Raw genomic sequence first — 26387 nt, 5'->3', positions numbered from 1 at the left:
TGCTTTTGAAAAATCACACTACTACATCATCTCTAGGTATTCATACCACAGTCCTGACAGGTTACATAAACAAAAAGCAGTATCTAAAAATATGCATGAACCAAAAAAAAAAAAAATCTGTCATTCAGATTTTTTTTTTAGCAAAGTATAACTTTGCTATAGAAGTTCATAATATCTCTGATGTTCTCTCAACATTCAAAATTTAAGCAGCAACTTCTTTAAAACCACTGTAATCCTTCCACTGTGCATGACAGCAACACAAAGTGGAGCTGAAACACACTCTGATAGAAATTTCTCAAAAATGAGAGAGTATTTGTAAACCAGAGAGACCTTTTTCAGCAAAGAAAGATTTCTCTGTCAACACAAAAATCCAACCCATCCCCATTCAGGTTTGACTGAATCAATGCTGTAATAAACAAGGGAACGACTCCCATACAGAAACCATTCAAAGCTTTTTTTCTTTCTCTTACAGATTTTTGCACCAACGGACCTTAAAAGCCCCAGTGAACTTTATTTAAGTCCTTACCAGTTAACTTCTTCACAGGTTGGAGCCGAACACTGATAGACTGATGTGTGAGTAAGGGGGAGGATGGAAGGGAGCGGGACATGCCCTCCATTATCCGAATGTGCTGCATACCTTCGGTCACTGGGAGAGGAGGAATTGCGTAGTCAGGTTCAAAAGCACAGTCGTTCTCTGTGGAGGTGCCTAAAGGGGGGAGGAAAAGAAACACCAATGGGTCAGAGTGCAAGGGAGAGAATCCTGCTTCCATCATTCCCAAAGGGCTGGCTGGAGGGAGCCCTGGGCAGAGCTGAATTGCCAAGTTTAGTTCCCTTTGCACACCCCTGACACGTCCCTTGATGCACCTCTCAGTACCTCTCTCTATCTGATGAACAGCAGAACCATGGAGAATTTCTTTCAATGTTCTTAATTTGTCTTTCAGAGTCTTAGAGTCACCAGTTTTCGATACAATGACCGTAGTTTTTAGATTGTTGGTTTCTAATACAAAACCTCCCAGCTAAGTTAAATTTCAATAGGAGGACCTTTAGCCTAAAACAAAAAAAAAATCAAAAAAACCCCAAATAAAATGAAGAACAAACGCCTCTAAAAACAGCCACCAGCTACAACTCTCCCAAGAGACACACAAAGCCCGTGTGGGGGTCCCATCACTACAGATCCACAATGCAATACATGGAATAACATGAGAACAAGTGAAGATAGAATAATAAAAGGACTCGACCCTAATTGTAATCAATATTAATGAACAGTGAAGGGAAGGTGCTTCAGATCAGCAGGAGTCAGGAGCCATAAGGTTCCTCCTGTTAGCAGCAGATATGGAAACCTTGGGGTCGAGGACACCTGGATCTTCACTCTTGTCAGGAAGATGAACAACCTAACCCAGACAACTAAGAATTCATATGCAAAACCAACCCAAACTGTTATCAATGATATTTCACTAATTTTTCAATAATGTCAGAAGGCCACACTTGTGTCATTCTGTTACAAGATAGATTTTAGCTCTTATTGTGTGCTGATGTTTTCCCTCCATAAAGACATTCCTCACTGGATTTCCACTGGATAGCTGTGCTGTTCTCTGTGGCCTGTGAGAGTGCTTTTAAAAGAGAAAATGTGTGCTGGACAGAAAGGGAGATGGGCAAGAGTGGGAACAGGACTGAAGGGTAAGAGCCTCAAACTCAAGGTACTTCAGAGGAGTGATGGACGAGCTGCATTCCCAATATCCAAAGCACAATGTGAACAACCCAACATATTGCTGACAATCAGCAGAACAACCCATGTTGAAATAACTGCCAAAAATCCTGGACCAGTTCCCAAAGGGTTCTGGAGGGCTGCAGCACCAGTGGCTGAAGTGCATCCATTCCTGGTGCCAGCAACCAGGAATGTCTCTCAGCAGTTCTGAAATGCTCTTTACATGAAAGCCAAATAAGCACCAACACCCTTCACACCTCCACTGGTTTTGACAGTTCAAAACACAACTCACTTTGCACTCCGCTTGCTCATCACTCACCAGTTACCAGGAGCTCTCTGCAGGCTCTGCCAGCCCAGCCAGGCTCACCAGGAGTGTCAGGGAAGACAAACCACCATCTCTGCCAAAACTAGCATCCAAAAGGACAACCCATGATGGGTTTTTCAAATACATTTGGCACCAGGCGTGAAAAAACAGATTTGCCACCAATGATTTTGATTCTTAAAAATAATTTCAATTGCCTCAGGCTAAATTTTAGGGAACCATGGGCATCACCTGCAGCTTCAAGTCTGGGAAAGACTTACAAGTCTATGTGCATTTCACTGGTTATTATGGTGTAAATTCCCAGTGTCTTTGATCAATCTACTTAAAATCAAAGGCAGCATGTTATATATAAATAAAAGTAATTATAGGTGGGCAAAGTTTTCCTTCTTAAAATTCAAAGGCTTTACAACAGAACAGTGAACTCACAAAACATCCACAAGGTACTAACTTCATTTCACACGTACCAAAATTTCTCTCTCCTCTTTGGCAGAGTAAATAAACACACAAGCAAAATCCCTGAAACAGTCTGAAATTTGTTTTGGTCAGAAAGAATATTGGTCTTATCAAACCCTGGAATTAGGGCTCATTGATGGCTGAACTGGAACTTTAACAGTTTGCTTATATAATATATTTAAATAAAATGTTATGGCAAAGTGCATATTTGAACTAATAAACTATTTCTTGGAGCTTTACAAGATTACCACAGAATCACTCAGGTTGGAAAAGACCTTTAAGATCATCAAGCCCAACCATCAACCCAGCATCACCACTAAACCATGTCCTTAAGTGTCACATTCACACGTTTTTGGAACACTTCCAGGAGTGGTGACTCCACTGCTGCCCTGACCAGTCTGTTCCAGGGCTTGACAATTCTTTCCATGAAGAACATTTTCCTAAACCAACCTAACCAACACCTCTGACCTAAACCTGCCCTGGCACAACTTGAGGCTGTTTCCTCTTGTCCTGCCACTGAAGCTTTGAAGACACCTGGGCACCACACACAGTTACATGGAAGGTCAGACAGCAGGGAGAACAACTGCCCCATTTCAGCTGGATGCTTTATCCAAGGATAATAAACTTCCTCACAATGAAAAATGCCCATCAGCACGTGCAGACAGATTTCAAGTGATGGACACAGAGCTGGGAAAAGTTAGAGAAAATGCTTCTATAGAGCAGAGAGACTTCTCCTTCCATGCTGCAGAAAGCCTGCCTATACAATGATCCAAATGGAAATATTTAGCTCAGAAGCTTGTTGCTCCAAGAACTTGGAAGCTTTTTAACCTTTTCCCCTTCTATTCCCTCTCACACTGAAACTTCTTGCTGGTTGCTGCAGTTCCTTCAGTCAGCCACCAAAGAGGTACAGATCAGTGATTCCTGAGAAAGGATTTGCAAGAAAAAAGATCCCCTCTTACTCTGCCAAAACCCATGCCTTTCCCACAGCAGCAGAGATCCAGAATAGATGGGTTGAAAGGGAACTTGAGAGAATAGAATGTGTTCAGATAGCTCCCAGCAGCAGCTGCATCTGAACTGCTCTGCCCCATAACAAGAAACCACTGGACACAAGCCAAAGACAGAGGGGGACATGCCAGGCACCCACAGCAGAGCCTGTAGCACAGTCACACACCAACAACTCCATCTGAGCTCACAGTGGCAAAGAACAGCCACTCTCTGTCTGAACATCAAAGCACTCCTCCTTCTATGCAAGCTACCATGGAATATGTACATATGCTATAAATCCCCTGGTTCCTTCCTGATTTTACTTTAACTCTACTTAAAACCAATAACATTAAAAAGAATAAATTTAAATACAGCAATTGAAAGATCCTGTGTGAAAAGAGCAGTTGACACTTCTGAGCTTCAGGGCTTTAACTACCAATTCCAATCTCCCTAATTCTGATCACAGCTTCAATGACTCAAAATCACCTCACCCAGGCAACACTGGAATACTGCCAAAAAAGGACAATTCTCTGGAGAAAATGTCCCCATAATAAGTCATTAGGACACCATGACAACAACAGGCTTGAGCCTAAATGAGAGGAAAATTATTGCTGCAATCCCAAAGACAGAGTAAGTCAACGAGCATAGAACCAGAGCCCTTACTCACAAAAAATGCTGCTCAATCTCAAAGCTGTGTGAGAACACAACACTTTCACAACCCTCATAAATGAGAAAATGCTTAAAACTTAGTAAAGCTGCTTCAAAGGACACATAACCCAGCACAGATCTAAGACCAGCTGCTGTCAGGGACAGAAATCCCCATTACAGGACTCTATGTGGTGTTAAGCAACCACCAAACCTACTCTGAGTGACAGATACTCAACAAAAGAGTCTGTTGGATTGTTATTTAAAGAATATAAAACCTGGTTTTAGTACTTCCTTCCTTGGACCTTTTGTCCTCCTCCTGTGGGATGAAACAAACCAAAGCAAAAGATGTAAGGTGGGGCTGTTCAGCCCCCAGACAGGTACACACAGGTCCTTCTCCACTGCATCCCAGGGCTTGGGGAAGGATAACCTGGTTATGGTGAACCTGCCTGAAGCTCTTTGATATCAGGGGGAAGACAAGTAGAAACTTGGAAACGGAATGCTGGTTTGGGCTGGTACGTGCTGAAGAATTCCAGCTCCAGCAGCAGAACGCTCTGCCCCTGTGGCTGCAGGATGGAGATGCTCTGCAGGTCCACCAGGAGTTAGGTTAAACTCCTTCAGCCACTCAAAGATTGTATGGTTTGTCAGTCTCAGAGCCGCTGTGTGGACAACAACCACGGGTGCACAGTCTGTCAGGTGGCACAGCTTGACGAGAAACACAACACGTGGGAAATATCAAAGGTGAACAAACGAGACGAGTCCCCGAGGCAGAACAACACTCAGGTTTTACCTTGCCCAGCTCGGCTCTGACGGGAGTCTACACTTGCCTGTCTTCGGTCTGGTGGCTCCTCGTTCCCTCCATCTGCACGAGAACCAAAACAGCACAAGTAGAACATCATAGTGGACAGGTCAGGCAGATGCAACTTTTCCTTGAGTCCCATCACCTATCTCAGAGGGACAGCAGGACAAAAGGTCCCTCTGGCAGACTGAAACTGGGGAAACTGCTGCTTGACTCTGCTGCTCCTTCCACCTTTTGCCCCAGCTCACTGCAATGAAATCCATGAGGTCCTTGGGGATGGAAGGAAGGTTTTACTTGCTCCTATTGATGCCACAGACATCTGAATGAGATAAAAACCAAATTGTGCATCTTCAAAGAGCTCCTTCACTTTGGAGTGTTATATCAAAATATAAAAATATCAAGCACTGGAATTAAGAGATAAAAAAAAATTTTAAATATCTGAAATATGAAATTTGAAACTGTGCCCCTTTAAAAGTATTTGTCCGCTAAAAACCAGGAAGGCTGGGAAGAATAAAACCTCTTATCACATCCTCTTGAAACTGTTTAGGAAAGCAGCTACAGTTAACAAATCCCAAATCCATCTGTGTAAATGCAGAGTGGGACATTGTGTACAATATTATACAATTAATTACAGGCTGCTCTTCATTGATCAACTGACCAGATTAGAAACAATAGATACACCCATCAATACAGCTGCTTGAGTACATGGAGTCTCTGGCAGCTGAGAACAAAAAGAAGCCCAACTCCACAGAGTGGGAAAAAGCAAACCCAGGGATTTCAAATTTAGGCTGTATTTCAGCAGCTCTTTCCTTATGGTAGAGGAAGGGGAAGCTTTTAAAAGCTTTAAAAACAGTTTTGAAATAACTGGATTCTTAAAGAGCTGTTTAAAAACTCGATAGCCGTTTTAGCATTGATGTATTTTGATGATGCTAAAAGCAACTGCATTTTGATATATTTGTTATATTTCTATCTCTGGATAGAAATCTCTCTACATAAGTTATTTGGTAAAGAGGTCTGTTGTGCCATAATTTAACTTTATCAACTCCTGCTGCATCTGAGCTATATCTGGCTTGATGGAAGGTGTAAACTGCAGCACAAGAGCAGAACTAAAATGAGGATTAAAAATCTTAAATCTACCCCCACCCCCAAAAAAGAGAGGAACCACACCTCAGGCCAGGAGAGGTTTTCTGCTCCCTCTTCCCTTGGTGAAATGCTCCCACCCCTCAGTTTTCCTGCTGCAAGGCTCAAGCACCTTGAACAGATGCCAGGCAGGCCCTTTCTGTCACCTTTGCATCTTTCCCTGCTGACACAGCAGCTGCATGCGAAGGTCATCTGGCTACAGCAGCCCAGAATCTTGATTTTAAATGAGCTGTACCCACCCCAACAAGCCAACAACTGCCAGGGAGGCCACAGACCGTGACACTTGCCCAGTTCCCTTTTGCACTCTGGTTGCCAGAAGGATGTCACACTGCAAATACGACTGCAACATCATCATCACCATCATCATCATCCCTAATGGTCCCTGGCTATGAGCCCCCACAGACAACCTCTAAGTCATGGAGAAAACAAAAACCCTTTTGAGCTGTGAACGTAAATCCGAATGCAAAATAATTGTAAGGACTAAACACTTCAAAAGACAAGAAAGTCCCAGTATTAAAATCAGGAGTAAAGCCCTGTATTTATCCAAAGACACACAATCATCAGCAAAAGACAAACTCCCTCCCTGAAAGTTTCATCACCCTTGCAAGTGTTTGACACCAAACTACACAGGCCTTGGTGGGTGGAACTGGATGAGCTTTAAGGTCCCTTCCAACCCAACCCTGAGATCTCTGACGATTCTGTGAATCAATCTCCTTGATCACATGGAAAGACAACTCCTCTGCTGTGCAGTTACCAGGTGTATCAAACCCTGCCTTGAGAACACGCCGTGGCCAAGGGAGGGGCTGGGGGCAGCAGATCTGCTCCCCAAAATGCTCCAGCACTCAATGGTGGGACACAAAATGGTGACAACAGGACACCAAAGCCATTGGGTTGGAGAAGAGGAACAGGAATCAAGAGTCTGGGATGGATCTTCCTGCAAGTTACACAACATAGTAAGGGGGAAAGAAAGCTCGCAGTAAATTAATCTCCAAAATGCATTTAGCAGGTGGGAAAGGAAAAAATAAATCAGATGACTCAGCAAATATTAAATCTTCAGTCAGCATACAACAGCTGCTGCATTTGATTTGGATGCAGCAAAGGTGGGGCTTGGTGGAAACCAAGGATGGGAAGGAACAGCCACAGTTAAGAGCTGAATAACTGAACTATTTATTTCTTCTTCTCTTCACTACCAATAAAAATGTTGAGCATAATCTGCTCCCGGCAGTGGAGGAGCAAGGTTAGCAGGGAACAACACCACACTTAATTATGAAGTTATCTCACTGTACATGCAGCAAAGGGAAGATTACTGTTTCTAAGGGAATATTAATTCTCACATTTTTTGAACTTCCAAGTGCTTGTATTTACATCCACCTCTGTGGGCATCGGGACTCTGTCATCGCAGCAACACTCCCAGATATTTTATTTATGCATGATTTTAGGCAGTTGTTACTACTTGCTTCAGCAATAGCTATTGTTTATAGACATGACCTCCTATACAGACACCATTTATGGACAGTATCACTCCTGAAGCTCGATTGACTCAGTTGCTGTAATGATTGCCAGGGTGGTGAAACACCAAAGTTATTGACAAATCCCTCAATGCAACAGCTAAAATGGGTCACCAGAAGTAAATCAGTTGTGAAATCATTGCTAGAGAACACAGCTATCTGTGTTAACTTAAAATAAAGACCAGCACAGACTGAGATGAACCTGTTTAAGGAGCTTTACAGAAGTTGTCAAGCAAAAGAGAAAACAATCAAATGCCATGAGGGAAGTGAATAATATTGTAAATATTGACTCAGTAATTCATATTCTCTTGCACCTCACTATGAAAGAGAGAAAAACTTTTGTGATCTTTAAAAAAATCTCAGTGTTAAGAAAATCCATGAACTCTTACACAGTATTTTAGTTTTTGAAAGCTGCTGTCTCCTCAGTGGTCAGCATCTGTCCACCTGGGATGCTGGACACAGGTCAGAAACCCCACAAGGCTTCTGAGTGCCTGATTCTGAGTCAAGAACAGAGTAAACAGTCATGGCTATTAACTCTTTCTCTCATTACAAGGAAATGAAGGGATCTCAAAGATCATGATTAGTCACAGGATCAGCAGAGCAGCCTCTCCTGCTATAGCCAGGTATGAGAAACACTCCTTATGAGAAAACTGCTCCCTCTTCTCCCCTCTTCCCCATTCCACCAGTTCTCCATTAAAACCAATGACACAACAAATCCTCCCCAATACGCACAACTGGATTCTTTGAACCAACTGCTTTGACAGGGAAACAAAATCTCAAGGTTTCGGCATTCCTAAACAAATCCCCTGCACAAAGCAGCACAATTAGTATGAGGGGGCTGCAAACAGGAGCCAGATCTGCACCAGCATCTGCACCAGCACATCTGATGTCAGTAAATCCCACAGCACCTCTGGCATCAGCTCTGTCAGCACCTCCTGCCAGGCATTCTCGTTAAACGCAAACATAACAAGTTTCATACAAAATCAAGCACTAGCAGCCCAATATTTCTGGTTTCCTATTTAATTAAAAGGGCCTTTAAAACCCACACTGTGACTAAACATCTCTCAAGATCTCTGATCTGACAAAGCAATTTTTAAGGCAGAAGAATCCAAGGGTGGGTGAGGCTGCTGCACGCATGCTGGGGAATCTGCGGCAGGAGCCGACTGCATTGGATGTGCTGCTGCTCTCACAGCAACCAGCAGAGCACACTCCACTGATAAGAGCTGATAAATCAATAGTTTAAACCCATATCGTATCGAAATTGTATCTGGAAAAGGCGGAACACTCACACAAAGCCAGTCAAGCTGTTAGGGACGGATCCGATTCCAGCCCAGCCCAGCATCCCTGCAGAAGCGTCTGGAGATGGGGCTCCCGGCTGCCATTGTGCTCCCAAAACAAAGACACGGGGGGAAAAAAATCCTTGAAATAAATAAATCAGACAGCTCCAGGGGCCAGAGCCCAGCGGGAGGATCCTGGAGCTGCCGGCACTGCTGCTGCAGGAGCCGGCGCTGAGTCTGCCCCTGGAACCCGCCGCAGCGGTGCCGGCGTACGAGAGGGAGCTGCAAATCTCGTTCTCAGCATTCCCAATGGATTCCTGCCTGCTAAGAAATGACACGTGCCACATGATCTGCCTGCTGCTCTCCCAGGGTGAGACGGGCCTGGGAAGGGGCAAAGTGTTTCCCAGCTGGAGCAGGAGAGAACAGGGAGCCCAGTCTGGTACTGGAAACAATTATTTTAATCAAAAGTCCCTTCCTGATCATTTAGTTTGTGAGTATTTTTCAGCCTCAGAAAACAATATGCACCACCATCACAAATTCTTATTGTGCTATGATTAATTCTATTATAAATTCTATTAAATATTCTATTAATTCTATTAAATATTCTATTAATTCCATTATTATGATTATTGTTGTTGTTGCTATAAAATAGCAACGTGGCTTAAAGAGGCTTTGCTAATTCATAAACATACAAAAGTCCATCCATTTATCATCCAAGTTCCTCTGTCTTTGAGGAAAGCCATTTGGGCAGAGCAAGAATTACAGATTTGTTTGGTTTATCAAGGGAGCTCTGACACAGATTCAGGGAAGCATCACCCAGCAAATGTGATGCTAAAATGCCTCAGCACCTTCCAAAAGTTGGCACTTCTTTTCCTCCACCTGCTCCCGCTGGTGTATGCTCCAGCTACATTTTTATGGCAGAAACTTCCTCTTTTTAGGAGCAGAGCACGGACACTTGCTGGGACTTGCATGACAACACAAGCACTTCCTAACAGGGTGCCCAGAGCAGCTGGGGCTGCCCCTGCATCCCTGGCAGTGCCCAAGGCCAGGCTGGACAGGGCTGGGAGCAGCCTGGGGCAGTGGAAGGTGTCCCTGCCATGGCAGGGGTGACACTGCATGGGCTTTAAGGTCCCTTCCCAACCCAAACCACTCTGCAGTTCAATGATAAATGGACTTCAAACTGTAAAGGTCTATTGTCTTCTTCTGGGATATCCTGCATTAACTCCCCATGTTGCTTATTGGTCATGAAAATCCACAGGAAAAAAAACCAAACCAACATTAAAACCAACCCAGTGGTCAGAGGCCAAAAGACTTCTTAGAGGAGCCACAGATTAATAAAAAAAAAAATTCTTTGCCTCTGCAAGTACATTTGTGTTTGTTTTTATTGCTGCAGTACTTGGAAGCCTGAACTGAAATTAAGATCCTACTGTGTTGGCAGCTTGTACAAAAAACACAGCAAGAAAACACCCTTGTCATATTATATTTATTAACTTAAATCCTATTCCTACGAGAGACTTTGCCAGCATTCCTGCCCAGGAATTTCAGACACAAGTACAAATGAGGTTTTTCTCCAGCATGTGTAGGAAATCAGAAATCATATATGCCAACATCTAAGTTACTCTGGAGCAGAATGAATCCCAAGTTCAGGTATCAGTGAGACAGATCTGTACCTTCATCACCTCAGATGCTGTTATTTGTCATTGGAAAAAAGCAGGTACTTCTAATCTGGGCTACAATTCATCTCACCTATTTCATACAGAAAAAGTAGCTTCCTTGTTTCTATTAACATCAAGTAACTCCTTTATCCAGAGACACCTATACTGAGTATGTAAATCAAATCAAACAACCCCTCCTTTTTTTTCCTTTTTTTTTTCTTTGATGTGGGAAGATGACTTCATGACAAAAATATATGGAGTAAAAAACTGTGGCAAATAATATTTGGAAATTATACAGTGTATTTCATTCATTAATTTTAAAGCCACCATAACGATGTAAAAGTCAAAAGTAGAGTATATTTAGTATATAATTAAATTGTGTCAATTGAAATCATAACAAAAAACCACCCCCAAATATAAATTAAAAGCCCCTTTTTAAATCTGTATGGGGGAATCATGAGATAATCCATGATCTTTATTTGTGACTTTAAGAATGATCCAGAGGTTCAGTTCAACAGATTAGTTTTGTCTACCAGCAAATCATCAGTAACAGTCTCAGAGGAGAAGTAATGGCTGATAATCATTCTGAACTCACCTAAAGAAGATTTTCAAACCTATTTAGATGACAAAAAGTATGTTCAGCCGAGGTCTGAACACCTGATAAAGCTTCTAATAAAATGTCCATAGCTTGCTTCAATTTTGAGGGGTTTTTGTACACTAAAAGAATATGGGTCGGCCTCTATACTGATCTCACCCTCAAAAAGAAAATTACATAAAAGGAAACATAAATCCTCCCACTTCAGAAAGATCTTGCAGCAAAAATTTCCACAATTCCTTCAAATAGGTCAGTTATAGATGGAAGCTCTAGCAAAAATTATCCATGAGTTAACTAAAAATAAATCTGATACTAAAAAAAATAGTCCTCACAGACATGCTGAGAGGAGAAGTTTGTGCAAGCAGTAGAAGGGGCTGAAGAGGAGAAACTCCTGAAAAGGTGCAGCTTAAAAGTCAATCCTCTCCCAAAGAAAAGATGATTTTTCCATTAAAAGTATTAGCAAGTTATAGACATTTACTCTTCCTTAAGGAAAATAAGGAAAAAGGGCAACTGCAATTCCAGAAAAGAGAAATGAATGATGGAATTGCAGAGTCATCCCTCACACCTGGCACAGGTACCTCCTGCAGCCAAGAAAGGCTTTATGTGATCCAATGCTTTATGCATCTTGGAAAAGCTTCACATATACAGTGCTGATCATAAAAATCCCTCAAAAATAAAAACATCAGTCATCCCTGGAATATAATCCTAAAATGGATCAATAGGGCTTCAACATCTGTCAATATAATAAACAACTGCAAGAATCTGCACTAACACTTCCCTGGGGCAAGCAACACTGAATATAAATAATATTTATCTTTAGGAACTGGGGGAAAAAGTGATATGGAAAACTCTCACATCTTGGACAAGAAAACATCTTCTATATTCAACACACTGAGGTAAACAGCAAAATCAACAAGCAGGTGTTGAATATTTCTAGAACAATTTATTTATTTAGAAACATTTAATACTTAGTAAGTTTCTAGAATTGTGAGAAACATTACTTTTAGGTTGCTTGTATAAAATCCAAAAATCCATTTGAATAGATCAGATTACAGATTTTGTTTAAATCCTGCTTTAAGGGAAGGAATCCAAGTTTGTTCCTGGGGCCAGGCCTCTTCCAGCAGGAAACCCCCAAGTTATGACATCTCAGTGATTTCTTACTGATTTTCCAGATGAAAATGTTGAATTCACTGAAACACACATTATTTTCTTAAAAGATTTGATTGGATTTTTAAGCTATTACAGATATACAAATCCTTAAGGTTTCCTCAGACATTCTGGAAAGGACATTCCACTTTTGGCTGAACAAATCCCTCAAATTGGTATTATTTCCTTTTGAAGGTAGAGTGTATATTCTCTTTGAACTGTCTATGAGAACACATTTTTGATGCTGAATAAGAGGAGACAAGGTCATTTGATGTGGGAAGATGGAACTTCATCTCCTTTGCACATCAGCACAGGAATTTCAGTGGGATTTGATGGAAAACTCCTGCTCCCTCTACTGGCTCCAATATTTCATCACAAATGTGTCAGTAAATGGGAGTAAGGCCACAAAATCCCACATGTACCCAAAATCTGAGTGGTCTGGGGTCCTCCCTGCAAGGAAGACCCCGTCCAGGGAAGGGAATGGAGCAGGGAAAGGGGCTCAGCCTGGAGAAAAGGAGGCTCAGGGGGGACCTTCTGGCTCTGCACGTGTTCTTGGAGTTGGTGATAGTCACACATGTGAAAATATTTGTGAATCAGAAGGAAATAAACATATATTATTCTAATACAGGCTGCTAAAATTCCCTTTAGGATAGTAGTGCAGGAGAGAAGCAGAAGCTTCATTGTCCAAACATCTTGTATTTGTCTGGGAAAAGAGTTTGGTACATGAACAAGACATATTCTGATCAAATAAATCAGAATACTAGAAACAGCATGGCTGTGCACATAAACATCTTCCTGACACACTGCCTTCTTCAGAAGGAAATTCTGAATTACATAAATGCAAAACAAACTTTCAGGAAAGGTCAGTTCATGCTTAAACAAACTCAAGGACAAACTTTACTGTGGTCAGAGGATTTGTCAACATGCTCAAGCCTTGTTTAAAAATGGATTTATGAAAAACCAGCCATCTTGTGCAAGAACAGGATCTGAATTATTATTAGGGTGGAATACCTTGAACATGTGGATGCAGTCAGTATTGAGGACCATAATACATGGTGGGTCTTTTAATACCTGACTTCTAACACTTTATTAAATTAAGTTACCTGACATCTATAGGACCCACCAATTGGATCTCATCACTCAGCAATTTCTTTCAGAAACGAAATTGAAATAGCAATTGTGACCCTCAAACTCTTCTGGGGTAAAAGTTATCCTCAGACTTCCACAAGAGATCAGACAGATGAGAAACTGCACAGAGATCTGGCCAGGCAGAAATGAGACCTTCACAGAAATGCCTTTTATCTTCAAAAAGCAGGAATCCAAGGAGAAGAGCATTTGACAGGGGCCCTTTCAGCCCCAGAATTAAAATATAAAGTGGCAGGTTCCAAAAAGCCCTATAAATACATTGGAAGTGAGAAGTAATTGGGTCTTCTGCAAACCAGGAAAGAAGAAGAGGTTTTTTAAAACCCTGCGCCAAAAATATTTTGAATGACAGGCAGGCTCCTGGCTGGGAAGCTCCAGATAAAAACTGTGCATTTTATAGTCAAGAACAAGCAAGATGTAATTCCTAACCAACTCAGAAGAGAAAAGCAGACCCTTTGGGCTAAGGACTACATGCCTCAGATTTTAGAGTACTTGCCTTGCCTTATTTTTTTTTTGGTTTTTTTTCTGTGTGTGGGTGGGGTTGTTTGTTTTTTAGTTTAGTTTTGTTCTTGTTGTTATTTTCTTGATGTTTCTTTGTTTTGTTTCATTGTTCTTGTTCTTTTGTTGTCTTTTTGGTTTGTTTCCCCCCTGGTTTTTTCTTTTGTTTAATGTTACATTTATCTTGGCCTCTGTCAGGAAATAAACAGCACAAATTCTTGGGCTTACTCCTCACAAAGTGAAGGGAAATACAAACCCAAACAAATAGTGCAGTTTTGCAGCTGAATTTTACCAGGTTCTAAAGGGAATCCAAACTCTTACAGCAGCATTAATTGAATGTGATAATGTAAGAGGGAAATAGTCCATCTGCTTGAAAAAGGACAAGGATAACTGTAACAGGTGGAATGATGAATCCCTTCCATGGACTCATTTCCCTAACAGGACACTGGAATGAACACAAGTGGATTGATTTGATGAGCACTGCTTCAATCCACACCCAGACCAAGGAATGATTAATACAAGCAAGAAAACTGCAGATGAATGAGACAGGTCCTTAACAAAAACAAATGAAAACAACACAGAACTCCATAGTCTCTGGGTTCAGAGAACAGAACTGCCCCAGAAGAACTGAATTAGGAGGGAAGAAGCCACAAATATCTCTTACAGATTAATACACCTGCTGGCCCTGACCATAGGGCTCTGGCCACAACAATCCTGCTGCATCTTCATCCAGAAGGAGAAACACGGGAGGGAAACACGGGAGGGAAACACGGGAGGGAAACACGGGAGGGAAACACGGGAGGGAAACACGGGAGGGAAACACGGGAGGGAAACACGGGAGGGAAACACGGGAGGGAAACACGGGAGGGAAACACGGGAGGGAAACACGGGAGGGAAACACGGGAGGGAAACACAGGAGGGAAACACGGGAGGGAAACACGGGAGGGAAACACGGGAGGGAAACACAGGACAGTCCTTTTAGACTTTAAAACAAACACAAGTTACATAATACAGCTCTGGATATAAACAAATGAGAAAGCTCGTATGTCTGAGTATCTCTAAGTTAATTTACACTGGGAAAACAAAGGTAATCTGCAACTATGCTGAGATCAGATTTCAGCACCACAGATGCTATCTGGCAGCTTTGTGGAATATCCATTTAGATCAGAAAAAAAAACAACAACCTAATCAAAATACTGTTGCAGGCATATTGTGTCCTCTAGGCATTACTGTGAACCATCCTGAGCACTCTTGAGTCAGGGGAGAATTTTTCTTAAGTGAAGACATTAAATATGTGCACACACACATGTGCACTGAGCACTGTGTGTCCAGAGCACTTACTGTGAAACTCCAGCACCGAAGCTCTGAAAGGACACCCAGACACCCAGAATTAATCACAGGAGATTACACAGGCTGATGCTGCAGTAGAAATTAATTGATTTTAATTAGCACTACAGTATGTAACTGTCTATTCAGATGCATGTAATTGTATTCTTCTTTTATAAATATTTCGTGTGTTACTGAATCACAACACCATCAAGCAGCAAAGGGGAAAACCCACCCTGGCTGAGGTAAAATAAATGTTAATCACAGTTCTCAGAGAAGTTGCTTAGCAGTTTCGAAAGGAGGAAAATTAAGAAGGCTACTGCTGTCATTACCAGCGTTCTTTTAATCACCAAGAATTATCAAAACCACATCACATCTAGGAATCATTAGCTTGACTCCACTGCTCCTGTTTGTCAAGTGCTACTGCAAATGAAAGACGCAGCAAAGCAGAGGAATTTCAAAGGCCAGTGTGCTCCTTTGGATTCCCCAAGAAGAGAACACAATACCTTGAACCCTGCTTCAAAGGTTTATCCCACACTGGAATGCAAAACGCCTGGAGTGTAGGAAATGAGGACACAGGACAATTTCACAGAGACAGCTGGGTGGGCTGCCACCAACCCACAAGACTCAGACTCAGTACATGGCACACCTGAAACCTCCAACAGATGATTTTCCTAACGTGGAGTTTAGGATTTTGTTCATAGTTCTCAGAGATGGGTGTGTAGCTCTGATGGGGCAAATCACAGCACCAAAACCACCAGGGAAGCTTAATTTCCAGCTTCTAATTAGCATTCTAAATCACGTTAAACAAAATTTTAACATTTCAATAAACACATAATCCTTTTAGAACACTTGAATGAGAAAAAATCCAAAACCTGCAGTGTCCCACCTCTGTTCCTATCAAAACTGCCAAGACAAGACCCACCAGTGAAGACAACACTGTTGGGGGGACCTGAAGGACAGCACTGAGTGCCAGAAGTACCAAATTTGTAATTTGCCAGAAGTGCAAAGCAAATAAATACAGCAAGTTTCAGGTTTACAGTGCTGCATGCAACACAGAAAATGTACACTGAAGATTTACTGATTGTTTTCCTTACTGTGTTGCAAAGAAATACAGACTTAAATATATTTATCTAAAAAAAAGATCTAGGCAGCAATGGATTCATCTAATGTCATGTAAGAGTTTAGAAGATTAACAACTATCTGAAAAATTATTATGCAGTGTAGGGATGTTTGCCACTTAGTCACAAACAACATAAACAAACCTGATCATCTCATTTTCCCATTCCCTCTCTTGCCCTGAAGAATGCCAAACAGAACTTCTCAATAAAGCAACTTATTTCAAGGGTAGAATTGCAGTAAATTTAACATACACTCCAGTCACTAGGCATTAGAGAACCTCATCAATTCAATTCTGTCATATTATTTTTCAATATATGAACAAGAAAACCCATCTCCTCTTGTGCTTTGCCCAAAAGCAGACTGTCGAATCTCAGTACTTCAGAACTGACGTTTTTCATTCACAAAATAAGAAACACGTATTTGCAGAGCTTGGCATATACAAAATCCTTAATATTGCTTCTGGGAGATAAGCCAAAAGGAATACCAGGCCTGTTAGCAGCACATCTGACAAAGAGAGGGCTTTGTACAGAAATCACAAGTTAAGGTGATTTGTCTACGTACAGTTTTCTAAAGGGATCATCAAAGGACTTGCACTTTCAAACAGCAAACGTGACACAAATCACAAGAGGATGGAGCCATCTGCTCACAGGCCTTCCACAAACCTGTCTTTGCATGCAGGAAACTCCCTCACACCAACCACTCCTGCTACAAGAGACTGAGGAGCTCCTATGGGAAGGAAATCTTCTCCACAAAGCAATGAACAGCCAAGACTTCAGGCCTGAATTATTATGGGGCCTTTGCAAAACAGATTTTTACCTGCTTTGAGATCCAACTCCACACCACGGTGCAGGTTTGAGCTGCCCAGGACCAACCAGCACCCCACAGTTGGCACCAGACACCGGAATAAGGGAGCACTGATGTCCAAGGGGTCAGTGCTGCCCCACAACTCTCCTTCCCCAAATACAACATGGCCAGCAAGATATTAACAGATGGGATTGACAATGGCCAAATTCTGGCAGTGTGGGAAACACAGAATAACTTGCTTAAACCAAGGAAAACAGCCCATTTTCCCACTGCCTTTACCAGCACTGTGTCTCCTCATCCTCACCTCTGGTTTCTCAAGGAACATCCATATGAACATCCGTAACATAAATATCCAAATTAACACAGATGCATGAGCACAAATAAACACCCAAAATATTTAAAATGTGCTGCCAGATGGCTTTAAAATTCAAAATGAAAGATCTCATTAAAAGCTCTTCTCCTGCCAACACTCAATTTTTGGAAAAAACTACAAAAGTTAAATAAAAATGTTTTTAAAGCCTATCAATATTTTGTAATGTTTTGTTTTACAGTTACAATCTCCCTCAATCTCTGTCATGGATGAAACAGGCCAAGTCACGTGAACCAATACTAACTGTAAACTCCTTTCCTGAGATGGTGGAAAAACGAAATTGACATAAATGATGACTAAATTTGGGCAATTTCTCCTTTAATTTCAACTATTCCCATTCCTCTCTCTCCCTCCTGTTTTAAAAATAAAAGCTTAAAAGAAATTGCTGCTGCTGTCACAAGTTTTGCCTGTAATTAAGCAGGTTTCACTGCCACAAGTTATCACAGACATTTCAGAAGAAAAAAAATTTCTTACTTTCCATAAATGAAACGTGAACCCTGATGCTTGTTTACTACAAGATTATGTAGAACTCTTACTTGGTTTTCCCTGCATCTTATCACCCCAAGAAAACCAGATGATGGTTTACATCCATTTAAAAAGAAATATAATTTCAAATTAAAAGCACAGCACAATATTAAAATGAAGTATAATGATGTCTGGGAGTCTACAAGATCGTCAGCTGAGTACATCTGTTTGTTAAGAAGGAGGAGAGCCCTGCTAAGACCAAAACACACATGAAAGGGGTGGCTTCAGGAGCGCCAGGATCCCACAGGCACGAGCAGGTGACGCTTACTTACCGCTGGACCTGTTTTTGCGGTTTGACTTCCCTCCCGTAAGAAGCATCTTGAGACTGTTTCGAAACATGGCGAGATCCTGTTCCACTTGGTTTATTGCAAACGCTGTGGGAAGCAGAACAACAGACACGCAAAATCAGCACTGCCACCTGGACCGCTGGAAGCCGTTACGGAGAGGAGGTAAAACGACGAAAAATTAAAATTGAAAAATTAAAACGCACAACTAGATTTTTCCAGAATGCAGTGTCACTATTAAAGAAGAGCTAAAACCAAGGTAAAATGATGAAAAACTGTTTTGCCAATAAAATTCCTAACAACAACAATCCACATAAAGCCTACCATTCAGTTTGCCTTCAGTTACCTAGGCTTTATTTCCAGGACAACACACTTCCAGTGCCGCTGGAATAGCCATAACCAATTTTGCCAAATAATTTTATTATCACAGAGAAGTGGGAAAGACACAGCATTTAGCAAATTGCCTCCATTTCCCATCACTATTAAAGCCAAACCCATCAGAAGGAGCTGCTGCCCTTCCTGTTGCCCAGAAAATCAATCCTGCTGACACCAGCCACAACTCCAGATGCTCTGCAGCTCCTGGGCTGGTTGCCTGTCAAATTCTCTTGTGAGTTGAATAAATTGTCATGAGGAGACAAGTCACTCAAACCCAGAGTAACTGATGCAAAAAATCAAACAGAAACTTTATCCCTGTATTTTCCTTGCTGTCTATGTCTCGGGAGAAAAAAAAAAAAAGGTTGTTTGAGCATTGCTGAAGATAAAAGAGTGTCTGGGATCACCAGGCACACTGACAGCCTGTGCTGGGGAACAGCCACTTATTAAAGCATGTAAAGCATGAAAACACCTACAACAAAAGCAGTTCAAACCAGACCAAAAGAATTGTGGAGAGTCTTTGATCAGTACAAACAATAAACCACAATTTTCTTTCTATTGTACACATGATATTCCATACTTACAAGATAACACATTCATCTTTTAAAAATAAGGATTTTTTTTTCCCTGTAACAATATTTGGTTCCTCTTGGAGGATGCTCAGTAAATGCCATCTTGCATTTCTTCCCATTTGTCTGATACTTTCAAGTCTAATAATACAATAATGCCCAATTCAAAGAGCTTTTAATGTATATTTAAAGCCACTGAAAGTCCTTTTAATATGGTGTTACTGAGAGACACCAGCATTCCAGGGCAGCAGCTCAGAGCACGCACATCCCAAGCCCCAGTAGGCAAACAGGGATGGCAGCAACTGCAGCTTTCCTGACAGAAGCTCACATTCCCAATCCCACAAACAGATCTGGGAGTCTGTGTGCCTGCATGGATGAGTATTTAACATGTAATCAGTATTTCCTTTGCATTTATGAATAACTTGAGCATCCCTGGCACCCTCAAAACACAAGGAGCTGGGGTTCAGGCTCCTTCCCAAGGCTCCTAAACGAGGCTTAGGTCCCCTTCAGAGCATCCCACTGTTCCATGACTATCAAAAAAAATTCCATCTGGGCACACAGACAATTGTTTAGGGACTTTCCCCATACTGGTTTGCACTGCAGAGAGAACTGAGCAGAGCTATGCCACCAGTGCTGAGCTACAGCTGAATTCAACCAAATTCTGTCAAAGAAGCACATACAGTTTGCTAATAATTATATTTACCTGTATCTTGCAAACAGGGCCAGGAGGTGCAGTGCTGCTACTAGGGCTGAATTAAGGCTCTGCACAGGGCACAGAAAGAGCCTCCATGAATTTGCTCCTAAGAACCCCAGAGTGGAGGGAGAACTGATGTCCTGCATAAAGACCCTGGGTTACCAGCCAAGGGACATCCCAAGGACTAATTCCATATTCTCAGGGGACTGCTGGACTACAGGGAGATGACTCTGCCCATATCAGGAGTGGGAACTAGGTGGTCTTTAAGGTCCCTTCAACCCAAAGCACTCAGTGATTCTGTGACTCTGCTTCAGCTGCAATTCCTGACGTGGCTCCTCATCACTTACACTGATGGATTCCAAGTGTAAGCACTCATTAGACTTACATCCCGATTAGTTAAGGTGTTCACAACACAGATGAGCAGGTGACTAAAATCAGCTGCTGGTTTTCATTTTCATGCACAGCTGTGTCCCTTTGTGGCTTTGAGCAAACATGGTCACAGCTCTTCCTCTGCTCAGCCAACACCGCTAAGCCAGAAGTAATATTTAAGAATAAGCACTCTAAATTAAAAATCCTGTTGGTGGTGTTAGTTCATGGAATTAGAAGCATTAAACAGCAAACAGAATTACAGTGTTAGGAAGAGCTGGATCAGAGAACTTTCCATCCTAACCTGTGAACTCCTTAATGTACCTCACAGCCCAGGTTCATGCCTTTCTCCAGGACCAGCAGAAGCAAAAGCTGCAGGAATGTGATGGGGATCCTCCACACCTCCACTAACACAGGATGCCCCTGGCAACAATTTGGGCCACCAAGAGCTACTGCACTTGATTTGTCCTTGATCTTGTCATTTGTAAGTTTACCAAACAAAATGAAGACATTGTATGAGCACAAGTCTCCAAACAGTATCAGCAGATGAGCAAAACTGATATAATCTCTATGCAGCATTTTTAGAAAAAACAGCTCTAGAATCTCCTGGTTTATGTCCAGACACTCTGACACATGTTGCTTGATCCTCTAACAAATCTAAATTTCAATGAAATACACAAACAATAATAACTTTCTGGAGCATGAGAAGGCAGTAGTACAAATATGATGAGGAAAAAACCACAAAGTGGAGGGGGTAGAGGCAGACTGAGCTCTGCAAGCTGCAAACTTACACAAAATGCTAAGCTTGAACAAGTCAGCAACATCTCATTAAATCCTTCAGGATGACTAAGGCCTATTTCAGTGTTTTCTTAATCTTAAGACAGAGTTTGTAGACAGGCTGCAAAAACCACCTCATGCTTTTGGTGGCTACACATTATTACAGCCCACAGAAGTAACTTTTGCTTCTTTTTATAGAGATATTGTCCGTCAGACACAGAATTACAAAATCAAAGCAAATTTTTTTGCCTATATACCACCAGTAGAACAACCAGATCCCTGTATTCTCCTCCTCTCTGATCACCCCACTAAAAATAAAATTGTATTTTATATAAAGCTGATTAGCAAAGCTAAGCTCTTGTTCAAAAGAGTGTTTGATGTCCAGTGAGTCGTACAAACATTGCTGGCAAATTTTGTGCATGTCAGCATGAGAAGCTATTAAATGTATATCTTAAGATTAGAATTCTGTGTTTTTTCCAATAAGACCAATTTCTTGACAGGTGCCAGGAGCTCCATGAACTCCATGACCATCAAATCCATTAAACTCTGCCTCACCACAGGGTGGGAATAACTGATTACAACAACACTGAAGTCTAAGGAAATATGTATTTATAAGCTTGGTCCATGCCCATTTAAACACACAGGAGCAGAATTCAGAGATTAAGTTTAGAGATTAAATATTTCCAGGAACTTTTGGAATGAAAACAGCACTGTTGTGACCTAGCAAGCTTGCCAAGAACTTCTAGGATTATTTGGAAATACAAAAACAGCAAAAGCATTAAATGCACTAAACCCTACCAATTAGAGGTCTTTAAGAAATTAAGAGTTCATTAAACAGAGTTCTCTAATAGGCTTCAGAACAACAAAATTAATTGTTTGATGTTATGTTTCCCCACAGAAGCCTGAACATCAATAACTGTCTTGGGGGGCCTGACATGAAGGCCAATCTGCTGATCCACCCTTGAACAAAATACTCAGAGATCTCTGGACAGGATCTTTCCTCCCATAATCCCAGAGCCCCTGCACTTGTGGTCTCTGCTGTCCCCCTGATATGAGCCCACTGTCTTGGACAGAAATACATAAAGATACACCCGTGAAACACCTCACAGCATTCCCACTGCAAAAACGTGTGCAGGAGGTCAAGTCATGTTTCCAAGGAAGCGGGAGGTTGGCCTCAATCCCTGCTTTTATTTTACCAAAAGAAGCAGCTGTTAATGCTCCAGTTAAAAAGCAATTCTGAGAGCGTAACAAAGTAATATTCCCATGTTTGCCAAGTTCCCAACAACAGCCCTAAGGTGAGTGTGGCCATACAAATTTCTTGATGAGTCTGTAGCGATTATGTTCGCTCAAAGTCTGCGGCATTTATGTTCAGAGGTAATTTTTATACAGCTACAGCCTGGGAGGAAGGAGACAAGCACTGTATTATTATGGAAACCCACACAATTTAGCAGAGGCACAGCTCATTTTGGAACACAGCACTTCCAGAGGCTGAAGCTGTTTGTGGCTGGAGCTGCTCCACCAGGAGGACGCCGTGCTCAACCCCTCAGCACACACGTGCTCTGTGCAGGCTCCAGCTTCCCCTTCTCTGCTCACATGAGATTGCTTTCCTTTTTGTCTGGAGCACAGTCATACTTCGAGTAAGGACAGAGGAGAACAAAAGCACGGCTGCTCTCAGAGAAAGACTGCACTGACAGACAGCTGATGACTCACTCTGAGTGCAGAGAAACTCACTACTCTCAAACAATAACAGTCCTCGTGAGATAACCCTGCCAGCCACAGAATACCAACTAATAGACTTGGTAACCCTAAGTTTTTGGTCAACATTTGAATTTGCTTTTCTGGGAAAAAGATTTCTGCAGCAATACTTAAGTGTTGACATTTGAGACCTATTTAAAGCAAGATCAGAAACATTGCAGAAAATAATGCAATCACTCACTAGGAGAAAGCCAAAAGTCAGTTCTCACCTCAACATGAAAATGGGATGACCTTGAAATTCAGGAAATTTAATTTTGAACCAGGCTTTGTCATTTTGCATAACCTGGTTTCTAATTCTAGATTAATGATACAGACTGAACTCCCAAAGGACACTTCCATTCTCCATATACAACGTCATAATTATCCAGCCTTGGAGAAAAATGACACCAAACAAAAGCTAGAAATGCCATCACCTCACTTTCAGCAATTCACCTGTGGTGCTTTTAGTGTCTTCTTTGTTGCTCATAACAGTAAAAATTATTGCTTTGGTTTTAAATACTACTAGTAACTGCCTCCATCGATTTAATTTTGAATCAGAATGTGGCACAGTTCTGCACAAGCTGAGTCTTGCTAAACTGCCTTGAAACAAATTTTAGGGCACTTCCTACAAGCTGGAATCATAGAATGGCCAAAGCTGGAATGGACTTTAAAGATCACCCAGTCTCACCCCTGCCATGGCAGGGACACCTTCCATTATCCCAGGCTGCTCCAAGCCCCATCCAGCCTGGCCTTGGACACTGCCAGGGATCCAGGGGCAGCTGCAGCTTCTCTGGACACCTCACTTCCCTCACAGGGAACAATTTCACAATCTAATCAAACCTAATTTGTGAATATTCCATCTTTTTGTCTAATACAACCAGGTTAAGAATTGGTAAAACTGTTATAGAAAGACAGTGCCCTTGTTCCACTTTCAGGTGATCACACATTAACAAAGAAACAACAGAAGACAACTGCGACTCTAAACAATTAAATTGTGCCTGCAAAGAACACATGGGATTGTAGGAAGAAAAAGTTTTCCTACCTTGATATCTTTAGCCAAGTTAAATCTTTAGCAAGAAGCGTCCTCCTCCATTCACTGCAAGTCCTGAAAGACAAAGAAATGCAACAGAATTCAGTAGCATCTTCTCAGCACCCTCTGGGCCCAATACTGTCCAGATGCACACACAGAGCTACAGTAATCCCATCCCAGGAATAAATCCACAACTTTTCCAGAGCATTACTATTTAAGCATCAGGCAGACCCCACTCTTCATCCTTACACTTAGAAAGTGAATGCTCCTGCTTTTAAATTGCTGTTAACCAATGCTAACTTTGGTCACCTGCCTCTTCCTTCTCAGCACTTCTCAAATGGGAAGAGAAAAAAAGCAGATTTACTGCCCTTTGACACACATCATATAGTACATGATTTAACAAGTATATTTCCCTTCATCCTACCAAGTTCTCCTGCTAAAAGCCTACAACCTCCCCACTGTGTTTTTTTTTAAACTCAATCCTTAAATAAACATAATTCCCAAGAGGGATCCAGCACGAAATCAATGGTTCAGTACTTGGCCCTTTGCTCTGTCATCACGTACTTAGAACATGAAGTTCATCAAGGAAAAGCCACAAGAAATCTATCTTGCCACTAACTGAAAAAGATGACAGCAGCTATTTTACTCCCAGCCTGTGTTTTATTTGTGCTGACGATATTGTATTAGAGCCTTCACCAATCTATTGCTTTAGAAATCTCATTTGAGAACCAGCAAGTGGAAGGAAATAGAGACACATTTCATTTGTCATCCCAACAAACAAACAAACAAAAAGAATCAAAGTCAATTGAGGCCACCTTGTATTTGCAAGTTTAAAGTAAAGTGTTCAGCTGCACCAGTCAGGTGTTTTGTTCTCCTGCAAGGGGATACTGAGAAGTCATTGGCAGCTTTACTTGGGATTCATGGTGCTCCCAGAACTGTTACAGAACTTCTCCTATGGTCTTAGATTAATAGTTTTGTATGTAAAACTAAAACATCCTATAAATTAATCTAAAACCCTATTTTATTTCTCAGGCTGCCAATTACCTCCCCGCTTTCAATTTTTCATTTCTCTGGGAAAGGAAATAAAGAGTTTGTAAGCAGCACAGCCCTTCCACGGGAGCAGGGAGGTTTCCTTCAGTCAAGCAAGGGAACGCCTCCAAAGGCAGCTCCTCCTGCAGCACCAAGGGGGATCCCTGTGATGGGAGCAATGTCCCACAGCCCCACACAGAGCCCTGGCTCTGTTCCATCCTGCTCTCTGCCAGGGGATGCCCCTTCCTCCCATTCCCCTCCTGCCTCGTACAAACTGCCCGTGCCCCAAATCTCCTGAATGCCCAAGCATTAAGCCTTTGGCAGAAGCTGTCTGCTCACAAAGACTCAGCTACAAATTTTTCAGTGTCCAATCACATAGAGCACAAGACCAGCATGGAACCTAAACCCAAGCAAGCTCAGATCAAGCAAGACTTTTATTAGATATCACTTCACATGATTTAAGTCCCTAGAGGGGGTTTTTAAGGGGGTTTAGTAAGGGCATGGAGTGACAGAACAAGGGGAGAACGGCCTCAAGCTGAAGGAGGGCAGGGTTCAATCAAATACTGGGCAGAAATTGTCTCCTGTGAGGGTGGTGAGGCCCTGGCACAGGGTGCCCAGAGCAGCTGTGGCTGCCCCATCCCTGGAAATGTCCAAGGCCAGGCTGGACAGGGCTCAGAGCAACCAGGTCCGGTAAAAGCTGTCCCTGCCCATGGTACAGTGTGGAACTGGATGAGCTTCATGGTCCATTTCACCCCAAACCATTCTGAGATTCTGTGATTCTAAAAAAACCCCTCTATTCCTTAGATCCTAAATAGACAAAAGAAAAAAGAGATCTTAAAATAAATATATGGCCTGCTCCATAATTCTTTTAAACAGTGCAAATCCAGGTACCTGCAAACACCTCAGGTGAGTGAGTAATTTTTTTCAAAAGCAGCAACGTGTTACGATTTTTGGAAAACTGAAAACATTCATGGAATAACTAAAAATAAATCCTTATAAATGTTTCAGTGTGCTGCCATCTATCTTCTTAATACAGCTCTAAATGTGATAGCCTGTAAAACAAAGAGCAGGAATGGCCTGTGCTGGGTGAGCTGCAGACAAGCACTCACAACCCACCAGGAACTTCCCAGCTGCATTCCATGAGCAGATCCAATGAATCTGCCTTGCACTGAGCTTTTAAACAGCAGAGCTTTTATCTGCTCACAGGATTACATTAGAAATCTTTATGTGAATGCAGCAGATATTAGTGGGTTGTCAATAACAACCTGAATGTCATTAAAGTGCTTTAATTCTTTAAATGCCTTTAACCCTCTAATTATATTTGTAGATTCTGCTATTGAACTGTAAGAAAGTTATGAATTCTGACGTGTTGTATCACAACAAATACATTTAGAGACTAATACACCAACAGCTTTGGTGGTAGAGGATCACTTTTAGAATCATTCCCTCTTGATTAAACACACAGATCACCAACTAGCACACATTGTAGCTGCAGTATTTTCCTAGTCAGGCTAA

At 41.8% G+C, this 26387-nt stretch overlaps 1 protein-coding gene across 6 annotated transcripts in view; it reads right to left on the bottom strand.

The window, feature by feature from the left end:
• Positions 1–26387, bottom strand: part of TANC2 (tetratricopeptide repeat, ankyrin repeat and coiled-coil containing 2) — a 147308-nt gene that overhangs the window by 101896 nt on the left and 19025 nt on the right. For 3 of the 6 annotated variants that reach the window (XM_036398998.1, XM_036399000.2, XM_036398999.2), the window contains exons 2-5: positions 23856–23918; positions 18290–18391; positions 4900–4971; positions 527–706 (exon numbers count right to left, since the gene is read on the bottom strand). In XM_036398998.1, coding sequence (XP_036254891.1) covers positions 527–706; positions 4900–4971; positions 18290–18356 — 319 coding nt within the window. In that variant the 5' untranslated portion in view covers positions 18357–18391; positions 23856–23918. The remainder of the gene's footprint in view (positions 1–526; positions 707–4899; positions 4972–18289; positions 18392–23855; positions 23919–26387) is intronic. The other 3 variants (XM_036399003.2, XM_036399002.1, XM_054517461.1) reach the window with 3 other exon arrangements.

Source organism: Molothrus ater, chromosome 27 (assembly GCF_012460135.2).
Source record: "Molothrus ater isolate BHLD 08-10-18 breed brown headed cowbird chromosome 27, BPBGC_Mater_1.1, whole genome shotgun sequence".
Taxonomy (NCBI): Eukaryota; Metazoa; Chordata; class Aves; order Passeriformes; family Icteridae; genus Molothrus; species Molothrus ater.
The sequence above is the reverse complement of the archived record's forward strand: the minus strand, read 5'-3'. Positions and strand labels throughout refer to the sequence as shown.